Genomic DNA, 14,175 nt, shown 5'->3' with positions numbered 1-14,175 from the left:
ACGTGATCTTGCCTTGTCCACTGGCACTGTTGGATGAAGTACGGACGAGGCCGTATCTAAAACAAATGTTTTCCTAAATGGGAATTAAGTCTGTGAACGATAATTTAGCAATTTTGGGCTGTTTTGTTTCTTTGTACTTTTACTTTTGATACTTAAGTACATTTTAATACCTGACAAATGCTTTTGATACTCAAGTTCATTTGATGTAAGCTACTTTAATACTTTTACTAAAGTAATTATCTTGTGGTTAACTATTACCAGAGTCATTTTCAAGTAAGATATCTTTACTTTTACTCAAGCAAAACATGTGAGTACTTTATACACCACTGGTTATTTTCCCATCCGTATTTTTTTGTTCTGACACGATCCCCAGGCCATGAACCTGCTGCTTTCTGTTTCCCTGTCTATTCTCCCCCCTCTCCCCTGTTGCCTGGTGTGTGGTCTCAGAAACGTCAGCTGGCCCAGAGTCCAACACTTTCAGGACATGAATGCGCGCTCGAGATGGTTGCCAGACACCGAGGGAAGGGTCTTGTATTCATTAAAAGGAAGAAGGAAAAAACTCCAAGCAAGAGATGGAGGATGGGAAAGAGTGGGGACAAGGGACAAAAGAAATGATCAAAACATGGAAATGTGAAAAAAGTAAAATAGGGGTAGTGTGGGATAACACAGATAACCAAGGTTTGGGGAATGAAGCTGCTATCTGGGGACTTGTCTCTGCCAATCCAAAGGGTTCTGGGAAAACCACCCAGGGTCGGCCAGCACTAAATCTAAACCGGGCTCAACAAAGGCTGCCACACAATGTACTGTCATTGCACTGCACTAGCCAGTCAGATGCAAGCGCACATTCCCGGTGGATTCTTTTGAATATAATTAAATGATAAGGAATCTTACTATATTAAAAAAGGAATAACAGTCCGTAATGCACCTATCTCAAGAACCATTCATCACATTTAATCAAACTTGCCAAGTGTACTGCTGGGGCCCAAAGAGGTGCCGCTGTGAATTTGGTACAGTTTGGACAATTGACATGTTCCACATGAATACATTTTGATAAACAGGCTGGACAGCACCAAACTATGGGTTGAGGCCTGGGACAACGTAAGGGATGACACGTCTCAATTATGGCTGCGCTCAATCCAGAACAGTGCATCCATGGGTTCAAGCTAAATTCCTCCGGAGAACAAGGTTTATTTGTAGATAAAGTCGTTTCTCAATCAGCCCCATGAATGTTTCTCATTATGGTAATGTGACGTAACACCATGCATCACTAAACGCTGTTATTCGGCCATTTTATGTTTTCAGTTTTGCTTCTTCATCATGTCTGCTGAGGAAATGACTTAACATTTTGTTACAGTCTGTAAATGCAGTATGACATTGCAGCGCTGTCGCCTCACAGCAAGAAGGTTCTGGGTTCAAATCCCGATTCAAACCAACCAGGGCCTTCTGTGTGGAGTTTGCATGTTCTCCCCTTGTACGTGTGGGTTCTCTTGGGGTTCTCCGGTTTCATCCCACATCCCAAAGTCATGCAAATTGGGGTTAGGTTAATTGGAGAATCTAATTGGACCTTAGGTGTGAATGTGAGTATGAATGGTTGTTCGTCTCTGTATGTTGCCTGCGATAGGCTGGCGACCTGTCCAGGGTGTAACCCGCCTTTCGCCCTAGGTCAGCTGGGATTGGCTCCAGCCCCCCTGCCACCTTTAACGGATAAAGTGCTAGATGATGGATGGATGGATGGATGGAAACCGCCTGCTTCTGAGAGATTTGAGTCAACGGGACCCATCGGAGGGGCAATGTATACCCTGCCCGTGTGTTACATTCACGATAATTTATCTATTAAAATATATATATATATACGTGTCTGTGTGTGTAACCTTAAAAGAAAACATGCATCCTTTAATTTTCCGAACTTTGGTGTACCATAAAACACAAACACCAAGAATTGCTGGATTATCTGGGGACTAAACAGTGGAACAGCCCCACCTAACTGTGTATTCAAAACCAGGGGGGTTAACCCCACCATGCCCCCTGGTAAAAATCAACATATCACCCACTGTGTAAATGCATAATCCACCTAGTATACCAATCCAAGATATGCTTATGAGTCATGTACAAAAGTAAAAAAGTACTGATTCGCAGAACAGAGGTAGAATTGCACCCGCCTCTATGACTTAAAAATCAAAATCTGATCATCCTGGCTCTGTTGTTAAGAGTTTGTGTTTTCATTCTCAATGACTGTTACCAAAGGGCAAAGTTATAGTGTACTGTATTTCAAATGTAATCAATCGTTTGACCAATTATTTGTTCCACACTGAACAACCATAATAATAATAATAAAACATTTTATTTGTCGGCGCCTTTCAAGACACCCAAGGACACGCCTGTCTGATCCCGAACATCACCAGCAGCATCATCATCATCAACTTTATATGGGGTCTCACCTGGTGTCCACCGCCGGTTGTCCTCTGTTACCATGTCAACACCGTTGATAAGGTTTTCCCAGAATTCCTCCAGATTGTTGGACTCGGGCAAACGGCCCGATATGCCTGCTATGACTATCTCCTCCATTCTGAATTGCTGTGAACAGAGTGCAAGAGTGGAATGTCAACATGTGAGGGGGTAACACATTTTATACCAAGATGTTAGCAGCAGATCCTCTAAGTCCTGTGGACCTCCATGGATTGTACTTGTTTGTCCGGCACATCCCACAGATACAGGATCGGATTGAGATCTTGGGAATTTGGAAGCCAAGTCAACACCTTGAACTTTTGTTGTGTTCCTCGAACCATTCCTGAACCCAAGTGTGGCCGGTCACATTATCCCGCTGAAAGAGACCACTGCCATAAGGGGATACTGTTTTCATGAAGGGTGTACTTGGTCTGCAACAATGTTTAGGTAGGTGGTACGTTTCAAGAGTGGGACTCCTGCATCTAGGGGTGGGCGACCTGGATGGAATCGCGACCCATGATCTCATCCACGATTTTTCTCCAACAAGAGAGTCTTGTATTAGAGTCATTACGGTATCAGTGTTCGCCAGAGCGTTGCAGAAAAGTCCCCGCAGTCTGATCGATTCCTCTGAAAATCAGATCATATGCCAAATTAAGATTGATTCTGTTATAAGATCGTCAGCTCGCCGACCCCTACCTGCACCTAACTGACAACACGGCTGACCCACTGCTGCCCCGAGTGAAATAGTGTTTAAATTGGACCCTACCCCCACTAATCTTGAGTTCTTCAAAATTCATATCGGAGATGATCTTTTCAAATGCAGAACTGATGATGTAGCACTACTAAACTACTTTAATTCTATTGTAGATCTGTGACTGTTTCGATTAACAGCGGTTTACAATCTGCATCTAGCTCCTGGTCTGCAATTTCAAAAAATACCCTTTCTCTGAATGTTGACAAATTCTTAGAAATAGAATTTGAATGTCTAATGGTAATGTGATCTTGTGATACTAGCAGATGGTTCAGTGAATGCATGCACAATTGGCCCTCGGTTGCAGCTGTCAGTGCAACACTCAGTGGTGGGTTGTGTAAATTATGCAGTCAACCGGGAAAAAGAAAAGGGAAAAAGATGTGGAGCAGTCAAATTCAGTGAAATTCTTCATGACAGCAAATAGAAAATGTCTCTGTGGTGAGGTGGTCAAAAGTATCGATTCACATTATATATGTTTCAGCGCTGAAAGATTTTGTAATCGTGTTGACACTGAATGGCAGGTTTAGAAAGAAGGAGTCCTTCTGAGCATGCATGAGAGAGCAGCACTCCCGGCAGACAATGTAGTCTGCTGATGGACTATTCTGTGTACATGATTCATGTGTGTGAGTGTGAGTGTGTGAGTGTGTGTGTTTTTCTTGGTCTATTGTCCCTTGTATCTAGACCAGGCCAATAGGACCAGATGCATCAACCAATGAGCTCGCAGAATGAAAAGTATGCATCTCCATCTCAATGTAGGGCAACCGTCGTACCGTCATCCTCAGATGCCTTCCCCTCAAAACATACTGTACACACATCAGATGTCGAGCACACTTACCAGATAGAAATTAGTACCATGCAAACAAAAGCCTTAAATAGATTTCAACTTTTGAAGAAACATTGTACCGTTAGTTAGTAAGCGTGGAAGTTCCCAGAAGATAATAACTAAAGCTACAGTTGAAGCTTCACTGGCCTCACTTTATAGCTTTTGCACTTAATGTAGAATGAAGTATGCATACTGTTTGCTGTTTCAAAGTCAGTATATCAGAGCACTAAAAAGACTGACCATTTGCTTGTCTGTACGATGGCCAGCAATTTAACACATAGGCCAGAGATATACTCTTACTACTATTCAGCCACGCCTTCATGTAGACAGCCACATGCACTGTGAGCGTAATTGTTAACTCAATTGCTGTGTACAATGCATGTACTGCGCAGTACTAGAGTATTCCATCAGAGGGCTCACCCCAGAACTCAGACTGTACACAATTACCAGACTTGCTTTCTGTGAATATAAAACGATATGGCGACACTGGAGGAGGTTAGCCTACGTAACTTCAAGGCCATTGAAAATGATATGTCGCCATCATGATGGCGAGATGTGCCCCTTCACTAACCCCGCCGTTCACGACTACCGCATCTTGCCGACGTGTCGTGTTAATTTCAGAGGAGGTGCACAACCGACGCACCAGACGCATGCAGGATAAGCAAGGCAGCCATGTACGCTTAGTGAAAAGCAAGTCTCCGGCCATGGAGCAAATGTTGCTTAATTCGATGAGGAATGGAAATACACACGTTAGGCATCTTAAACTGAAATTTCACCATGTCTGTGTAGCTGAGAGGGTGCATGATGTCCGTACGCATTGACTTCACACTTTATGAGCTATGTTCTTTTGATAATTATGGCCATAGAAAAGAAACTATCTCAAAATATTAGAAAAGTTACAGTGAACTACTATTCATACGGTATAAATATAGTGCATCTCTCGGTTTAGTTCAGGACACACAACCACAATCATGGTCTTCCCCAATGCTGACTTGAGAAGTTGTCCAGGAGAAGATCATCGACATCCCCCAAGAGGAGGGTAGGCCTCGGAAGGTCATCGCTGAGAGGGATGGCTGTTTGCAGAGTGCTGTGTCAAAGCATATTCACGGAACGTTGACTGGAAGGGAAAGATGCGGCGCTAGGACAACATCTCAAAATGCCATGTCATCGGCTGGTGCTGGTCCACTGTGTTCTATCAAGTTCAAAGTCAGCCCAGCCAATCAACGAGGAGGTTATAGAGCACTTCATCTTTCCCTCTGTTATTTTCAACTAATCAATGAATTCAATTTGTGTTTCTGTTTGGAAAACCTATTCAGAATCTGTAATAGCTGATTGCATGAATTTGAACAAAGCTCAACAACGACGAAAGGCCAAACAGATCCGTTTTCAAACTGCGTGGGATAATGTGATAAAAAACTAATGTAATGTTTGCATTATTTCTTCAGGCCACGATGATCAGACTGTGAACCCACATAGAAGCAGAACTAGGACAGGTGGTCAAAGGATCTGGGCTCCAGGATACAATGGCCTGTGATGAGATCTAATGTAGCACCTTCAGTACAATGCCCAGCCTTACCTGACCCGGATCACACTAACACCCTGCACATGACCCCAGGCATTAGGAGACTATAACAGTGCCGACTGTATATTAGTCAACACGCAAACTGTACTATTGCTCAGCACTCTTGCTCAGGCCTGTGTCCGCCCTAGTGCAGCCTCATGCTGTACTGACCATCAATTGTGTATTCAAACAGGATGACCGCCTGTATCACCCCCTAACATGGTGGAGAGTCCACAGCCTTGTTTACCCAGCAGAACTCCACAACAAGATCTGACTTGTCACATGGCTTGATGGAGAGAACCTTAAGGTACTTAACTGCATCATCACTCAACACGCAAACCGTATAACCCTCATCCACTGAGGGAAGAAGACAGACTTATATCAGGATTGTGCTGTTGAATACAGTCAAGATCGATAGATCAGTTTCTCTTTCGTGCAGACAAAAGTTTATGAAAAAACATTGTTCAAATCATACGTTGAATGGGTCATATTACCATGAATTGGTGTAATATTCAATAACTACACGTCTAACCATAAATGTTTTAATACTGGCTTGGATAAACATCACTATCATTGTCATCTCTTTTTTAAGCATTAGAAGGAACGATACTCAACAAGATTTTTGAAAATCTGTAATTCAGTTAACAGTGCATATGTTTGATTGCCCCCACGGCTGTTGCCTATGTAAAATTTTGTCAAACACTCGAGCAATGTTTGTCAAAGTTTGTCTGAGTTTTTTAGTCTGATGTGTGGCTACTGCTACTGCCAACTATATGCAAGACTATAGTATTTGGGCTTTATTCTCACGAGTGGATACTGTCATTTGCAACAGCTATAGTTGTCATCTGAGTACAGTAGATTTAGAGCTGCCCTATGACCCCGATGACTGTGCAGCAGTTAATCGATGAATCGATTAGTAATCGCCAACTATTTTGATAATCGATGAATCGGTTCAAGTAGTTTTAATGGGGGAAAAAAGTCAATATTTGATGACTTCAGCTTCATAAATGTGAATATTGTCTGGTTTCTTTGCTCCTCCGTGACAGTAAACTGAATATATTTGGTGTGTGGACAAAACAAAACATCATCTTGGAGTTTTGGGGAAACACAATCAAGATTTTCCACCATTTCATGACATTTTATAGACCAAACAACTAATCGATTAATCGACAAAATCATAGACAGATTAATCTAATATGAAAATTAATTGGTAGTTGCAGCCCTATGTGTTGGTCCCAGTCAGTAGTCTGTGCATCATTATATTTGGAAAATGAGTTACATAAGAACTGACTTTTACAAATTTGGCCTTGGGTTATGATCCACCAACATTGTTCACCTCCATCAAGAAGAACTCGTTTCCAAGTTCCAAGTCACGTTTGTCCATAGAAAAAAAAGATGTACAGTCATGGCATCGATCAAAGGAGTTTGATGTTTTGTTTCGTTTTAAATTATGAATAAACCACTGTCAACTAACTAACTAACTCGTGCGCTGTAAAGAGGCCCGTCCCGGTCGGAGGACCCATCGCGGTCCTACCTGCGCTTCTCGGACGGGACGTCGCTCAGAGTCTCGGTAGTCGCGGCCACTCGGTGAGGCGTCAACGCTCGTGTCGCATGTGTCGTCTCGGTGTTTTCCGGTAGCGGCGATGAGTCCTTCTCGATCTAGAACTGCACGGGGGGGAGAAAAGGCTTTAGGTTAACGCTCGCCCCTGTGCCTCGGTGGAACGTGAATCGGGTTTTTTTTCCTCTCTCTCTCTCTCTCTCTCTCTCTCTCTTCTTCCTCTGATGGGTTTAAATGTCTCACAGTGTGTCTGGCCACGCCACATGGGCTGACAGCCCGGACAGTCCAATGAGAGCACAGGCAGGCCTCTCGGATACAGCCAGTGATGGAGTGTCGTTGAACGCCCCCGTGCAGTTACACACACACACACACACACACACAAAAAAAAAGCGGTTGCGACGGGGGGGTTACTGGAGTTCAGATGGACTCCCTCTCATCTTCATCTCATCTGTGAGATGAGCAGGATGCTGAAGACAGACCAGCTGCGTTAGTACTTATATGTGTCCTTATATTCATGGAACATGGCCGCAGACACCCAAGACAGACATAAACAGTATTGAGAAATAACTTGAACAATGCAATCATAAGCTGGTAGAATAGTTTTACTTAAACACCGCTACATCTATGAATGTGTGAATCTGACAATTTTTAAAAACTATGACAGTGTGCTTTGTCGACACCCATTACTCATTTTTTAAAAATCATATCCTGCTTTCCATTGAATGTTAAAAAAAAAAAAAAGTGTGAACCTGCTTCGGCACACGTGGGTACAAACAGCCAAGTGTTCTGTGAAGCATATCAATGAGCCAATCACAGGGCGGGGGTGTGAGATTTCAGCCAATCGCGGCAGGCGGGAGGGTACCGCTGCGAAATAGGGTGATTACTGGGCGGGGCCAGGAGAGCTCGTCTGACTTCTTGGGGTTACTGGAGTTCATAGCATCACATAGCATGATGCTCTTACATCACGCTTCCTTTCTTTTTCTTTTTCTTTTTTATATCTATTGTTGACCTACGGTGGCGGCACAGTGATAAGATGCTTCAAAAGCACACCGTGACCCTGTGATCGAGGGTAGAACAGACTCAGTTCTGTGGTTGAAATCAAGTAGCCCCTTCCTTAATTATACACTGACTTGGTAAAACCAGTGCATACCAAGAATAATATTTGAGTTTAACAGAAAATAGTTTGCCTAATGGGCATTCATATCTTAGCCCGTATTATTTTAGCTGCTGTGTAAAATCACTGAAATGAGGCATCTGCGTGCAAGTTCAGGCAGCCCAGCATGGGGTTGCTGCTACACTCACATGTGATACTCCCCCCCCCCACACACACACACAATGCAACACATCCTTTTAATTATGGCGGTGTATTTAAGCCGTCAGCGAACGGCTCATTCTTTTGCTGTATGCCTGCTGCCACACCACTCACCCAAAAGGTATGCTGCTACTTGCTGCCGTTGCTGTTACTGCAACTGTTAACATTTCAAAGGCCCCACTTCCACCTCTATCCCTATCCACCTATATGTCTCGCCTCCCTGGTGGCGATCCAGATATAGGTAGTATTAAGAGTGACAAAGTCGGCGGGGAGGAACTGTGTCACTACATTTGAGCAAACAACAGGGAATCTCCCGCTCGCATTGCCATCTGAATAAATGACTCCCTGAATTAATTCCAAATTCCAAATTAAATTAAAAAAAGAATAAATAAAATAAAATAGCTGAAACAAATAATTACACATGGTATTGATGGCAGAGAGATTAGAACCAAACTGAAAGTGACTCTAATAACTCTAATACTTATAATAGGTAATATAATTACTAAAATTCATGCAAATCGTTTAAAAGACATGTTTATGTTGTAATAGGTATGCCTATATAAGTATTGGGACTAGGATTTTCCCTCTTATTAAAATATTGCGGAAAAAAATATATTTGAATTGTTAGGACATTGGTGATTGTTTTCAGAAGGAACAGTCAAATCCTGCCACATTTTTTTGGGGAAATAAAAATCTGACTTTATTGCAAGGTAATTTCAAAACATACAGAATTGCCTTCAATAATACAGTACATACTTAGAAATAGGATTATACAGAATAAAGGTTATAGGCCTATATTAAGTTTCATTCTGAAATGTAATTATGAATTTTGTGTTTTGCTATTTTTAACATTTCTTGATATAAATATACGGAATTTCTTATGTAGGTGCTTTGACTCTTGTGTGTACTTGTGCCTTAAGGATTAATAAAGAATGTGTAATAAAATAAAAACAATCTGCAAAATTTAATTTAAGAGACAGATTATGAAGGACAGCTGACCTTCAGTTCCTAGTATGAGTCCAGCTGCGATAAAAAGAAATATATGTTCAGTAGACCCTTCTTCTTACCCTAGTTTTGAAACTATGGTCGAGACCTCACAGTATTAAAGAAAAACCCAACAGTTTCCACAATGCAGTCAACCAGTGAAACCCCCTTTTAACAGGGAGAAATCTCTAACAGAACCGGTCTCATGAATCTGCAGCTGAGATAACCATGATGACATCAGACTTGACAAAGCTCCTCAAGAGCCACAGAAAATTTGATACAAGTGTTGTTCCAGTGTCAGTCTTTCACATTGTAGTTTCTGATCTTGCCAGGGGCTCCATGTCTGCGAGTCCTGGTTGTGTTTGATGATGTTTTACCGGGGTTCATCCTCTGCTGGGCCTCACAAATGGGAGCGCTGATACCATCCACCATCATCTGGACTTCAGCACCAAGAGATTCAGCTACCTCCCTCCTGCTCAGCTCACTGTTACCTTCAGGTGCAGACAACACAGTCACAATTTCAATGTCTGCCACTGATAACACGTTTTCATTTACTGGTTCCTGTAACCAAGTTTAGTTAAAATGTGTGTGTGTGTGTGTGTGTGTGTGTGTGTGTGTGTGTGTGTGTGTGTGTGTGTGTGTGTGTGTGTGTGTGTGTGTGTGTGTTCTGAGGTGTGTGTGATAATTCAGATTATTTACAGCCTTCTTTCAAATAAAATGACATTAGGCAGGTTCTTGGTTTTGGAGTGTCTATACTCTTACATTTCATAATTCCAGACTCAAATTTCCTTCTTCTATGTACATTTTTCAGACCATATTTGACATCCGAGTACAAATAGCTAGATGTACTAAGACATTAAGTAAATCTTATAATTTAAATGAACACTATACATTATTTTATATAATATAATTATATGTAAATATTATTATGTCAATACATCATTTTAAAATACAACTGTTAGCTTATGACATTTGTTACTTGCTTCTGGTTTCTCCAGAAGGTTGATTGAAGATTGATGTGTATGTGCGGATTGATATTGAAATATTGATACTTCCAATTCGGACGTTACCTGTTATAGGACTGATATTACTTCTATGTTAATACTCATTTAAAGATTGAAATTGAAACCCAATAATTTGGGGTAAATGTGTATTTTATCAACAGGGGAAACAACAGTACAAAGCAACTAGCTGTCACCAGGATAATCTGAATATTGCCTGGTTGATAGGAACTACTTCCACCTGTCAAAGTCATATTTTTTGGGACCCCCTCGAAAACAAGATGATACATCTCAAGGGGTTTATCCTAATAAACACATTTTGAAATATGCGAACTACGGCTCTGTAGATACCGTCGTGGCAGTGGCAGGTAAGGAGAGTGTGTTGCTATGGTGACGTTTATCACTGACCGTGGGAAAATAATTCACTAGACTAGAGAGATTGAGACGGATCGTTTTAATATCTAAAATCTTTGGATTCACTTCAGTCTGGAAAAACACATTTTTCCATACTCTCTATTCTTTTTTCCATACTTATCCAGACCTGGAAATTACGAAAATGAAATTGCATACTTTTCCGTACTGCGTAGGAATCCTGTATACTGCTACATTTAATGTGTCACATATGGATCAATTTGCTATTCATCTCAAGCCAGTATGCCTATAAATCTTGAATCATCTTGACCAGAGCTAGACATTGCTAATCCAGAACTTCACTATAATTCACCACAGTATATCCACAAGTATGAAGAACAAGTTTCTATTGTTACACTTTTGCAACTGACATGTTTTCCAACATGTACACATTTGAAGCAAGCTGGTAATAAGCGTCTTGGTCGAAAAAAAGTCAACGTATGGAATATCTGTCTCAATGCATTCAAGCCCTGCAGAAATTCATAATTTCCTACTTTTGCTTTTTCACAATTTTTTAAATCTTGCTCATATAGCTGTTTATACCTTTAATACACAATTTGACCTAGTTAGCACAGTTACCATATGTGTACTAAAAGCCTTTTCCAGACTCGTCTGGTTTCACAATTATTTGATAGTATAATGCTTATCACTGTCTCTGGCAGCTGCTCTGGTTGAGAAACTGGTCTGGGGAGAGCTGACTGCAACTTTAGCCAGACATTGGCCAACAATCCTCCATCTGTACTTCAACGATTCAAACAACTGCAATGGTGTTCACACTAGGTGTAGGGGTCATGCATTTTGACAAAGGGATAATGTGTATCGGTACTACCACAGACGACTAAGATGATACTACTACTACGAAAAAAATGCTGAATCCACATCCACCCACCAGACTGGACTTCGCAGATACTGTGACATGCCACTGTCATTACTTCAAGCTCATTGCTCAACACGGAGGGAATAAAATGCACGATGATGCAAATTAAGATCTTAATTGTTTCCATGGATATGAATTCAAGTCCCTGACCTTTGCGCCATCTTGTAACCCAAGTATTTAGGTGAGGTTTAAGTTACACTGATACAGGTGATTTCTGCACCATATGTGCATGGTCCTATGCTTTCCAGACATTCACAATGGTTGACATATCCGGGTCAACTTTCCCATCATAAGAGCATTAGAGGGGCAATCTCATAGATTTCAGTCGTGGTTGTTATGGGAAGAGCTGTAGTTAAGGTCACTGAATTCTCGGGTCAGCAAAAAAAATTGTTGTTTTAAATCATTCTCTGAGCAACAGTGATCTGATTCTATGCTGCACATAGCATGAGTCTATGAGCAGCAGGGCACAGAAAGGAGCTGGTTTCCTTGTTGAGAGGCTGAGGGTGTGCAGCCTCTTCATCTAACAGCTCCCTGCAATATTTCATACTGCTGTGGTATCAAAAAATGTCCCAAATGACTGTTGTTCTGTTGACACTTTTTTTTTTTAAATGCTGAGCTCACCGACAATGTAGGAAATGTTTCTTTACCTAAACCCAAAGAAAACAATAGGAGGAGAGGGCTCGGTAGAAAATGAGCGAGGAAGTTGGACACTAGCTTTAGCCTCAGTTAGCAAAACTGCTATGTGGCTTTCACATCGGCATTTCAGGCTGCCTTTTTTATACATTCAACAACAGGATTATCCTTTTAACCATAAACATCAAATTCTATTTAGGGCCATTATTACATGAGAGAACAGCTATTACAGTAAGTGCCTATAATGAAATTGAAATGATATCTTACTTAGTATTATAAAGTTATGAAGAATAGCACTATTTTGTTAAAAAAATCAGTATATTGTAAGAAAAGTAAGATCAAGTTTTTAGGAGCATTTTGAGTCTTTCAACATTTAATTGAACCACACTCCTGTCAGTATCAAGACTAGAAACTAAACGTTAGATATCTTTAAATCCTGTGTTGCTTTGTCCCAACTCTGTATTCTCCCCCTGTTAGAATGTGCTGCTGCTCCTCCCTGCGCGTAACTCCACATACCTGTTCCTCACCTTGCAATCATCTACTCACCGCCGCAGTATTTAAAAACTGGTCTGATCACCTCCTCCTTGCCAAAATGTCGTATTACCTCATGGTATTCACACCTTTGGCCAACCTCTGCCATGAATCTTTTTGGGGATCTTGATTTGAACTTTGAACCCCGATCGTGCCCCGATCTTTGTCTTTTTTCTCAGTTTGTCTCCTGATCATCTTTGAAAACTCTTTTTTTTGTCATGCTCAGCCATCTTCCAAGCCACAATACTACTTGGATTTTCCCTTACACTCCTTTTGTCAGCACTCCTGGATTTCCTTCCCTGGAAAACAGACTGAATATATACTGCAGATATCTGTAATTCAGTTATTCCTATTATTAGAATTTCATTCTTCCTTTTGCAAAAGAATTCTCATGAGGAAAAACTCCCATTTCCAATATCAGTTGTTAGTCATAACTTAAGTGATCCATTTTGGCTTTTTTGGGACATCCAGATATGCATCCTTGTAAAGACCTTGTTACTTTCTGTAGTATGTTTCCCTATCCTTATGGTAGAAAGTTCCTGTCTTGCAGCAAAATCCGATCCCTAGACCCCTTAAATTCCGTCTGAGCAGTTGATCTCACTTTGCCATTACAATTTGATGTATGTCAAGACCTTTTTTTTTCGTGAAAACTTTTTTGATACTGTATGAAGTCACATAATGCTACATACAAAGGTTAGATCCCTGGTTGCACCTGTCAGCGTGCCAAATATGTATGAATGACTTGTGATAGAAAAAGCACAGTATAGAAGGGGTGACTGTGACTTGTAAATTGCTTTGGGTGGTCGATAAGCCTAGAAAATATATAAAGTCCATTTATCATTTTCCCTATAATTCTGGTGTGATTACCTTCTGAGAAAATAGATGGACTGATTTCACGGTCTAGTATCTCCCACAGCTCCTTCAGCGAATGTAATGACTCCTCTGTTGAGCACTGTGACCTGGACAGACCTGAGTGGGGTTGTGGCCCCATGTCCGATGAGCTCTGTGACTGGCTGAGTGGAGCAGTGTTTTCTTTGTTCCTGGAGCTCTAAAGGAAGAGAGCAGAGAGCAAGTTCAATTTAGAATTTGTGAAAAGTCTTTAATTGTAATGATAACTAAATATTATATTTTTGTTTTGCTGCACTTATTTTCCTGATAATTTGCTAGCACCAGTACAGTACCTGTAAAAAATGAAAATAAAAATACCTCACGTGCTGTTAAGCCGCAACAGATCTCCATTCAATGTGAGGACTGACAAAGGCATCTGGGCTGTTATTGCCGATCAATT

At 41.2% G+C, this 14,175-nt stretch overlaps 2 protein-coding genes across 4 annotated transcripts in view; both read right to left on the bottom strand.

Annotated features, from left to right (window-relative positions):
- The window catches only part of fasn (fatty acid synthase), a 38,503-nt gene extending 31,113 nt beyond the window's left edge, over nt 1–7,390 (bottom strand). The window contains exons 1-2 of one of the 2 annotated variants that reach the window (XM_035612874.2): nt 7,115–7,390; nt 2,439–2,574 (exon numbers count right to left, since the gene is read on the bottom strand). In XM_035612874.2, coding sequence (XP_035468767.2) covers nt 2,439–2,565 — 127 coding nt within the window. In that variant the 5' untranslated portion in view covers nt 2,566–2,574; nt 7,115–7,390. The remainder of the gene's footprint in view (nt 1–2,438; nt 2,575–7,114) is intronic. The other variant, XM_035612875.2, reaches the window with a different exon arrangement.
- Nucleotides 7,391–9,123: 1,733 nt separating this feature from the next.
- ccdc57 (coiled-coil domain containing 57) overlaps nt 9,124–14,175 on the bottom strand; it is a 35,052-nt gene continuing 30,000 nt past the window's right edge. For both annotated transcript variants that reach the window (XM_047327827.1, XM_035613536.2), the window contains 2 exons: nt 13,755–13,935; nt 9,124–9,925 (listed from right to left, as the gene is read on the bottom strand). In XM_047327827.1, the coding sequence (XP_047183783.1) occupies nt 9,732–9,925; nt 13,755–13,935 (375 nt within the window). In that variant the 3' untranslated portion in view covers nt 9,124–9,731. The remainder of the gene's footprint in view (nt 9,926–13,754; nt 13,936–14,175) is intronic.

Source organism: Scophthalmus maximus, chromosome 16, assembly GCF_022379125.1.
Source record: "Scophthalmus maximus strain ysfricsl-2021 chromosome 16, ASM2237912v1, whole genome shotgun sequence".
Lineage (NCBI taxonomy): Eukaryota > Metazoa > Chordata > Actinopteri > Pleuronectiformes > Scophthalmidae > Scophthalmus > Scophthalmus maximus.
This window is presented reverse-complemented; position numbering and strand designations above follow the sequence as displayed.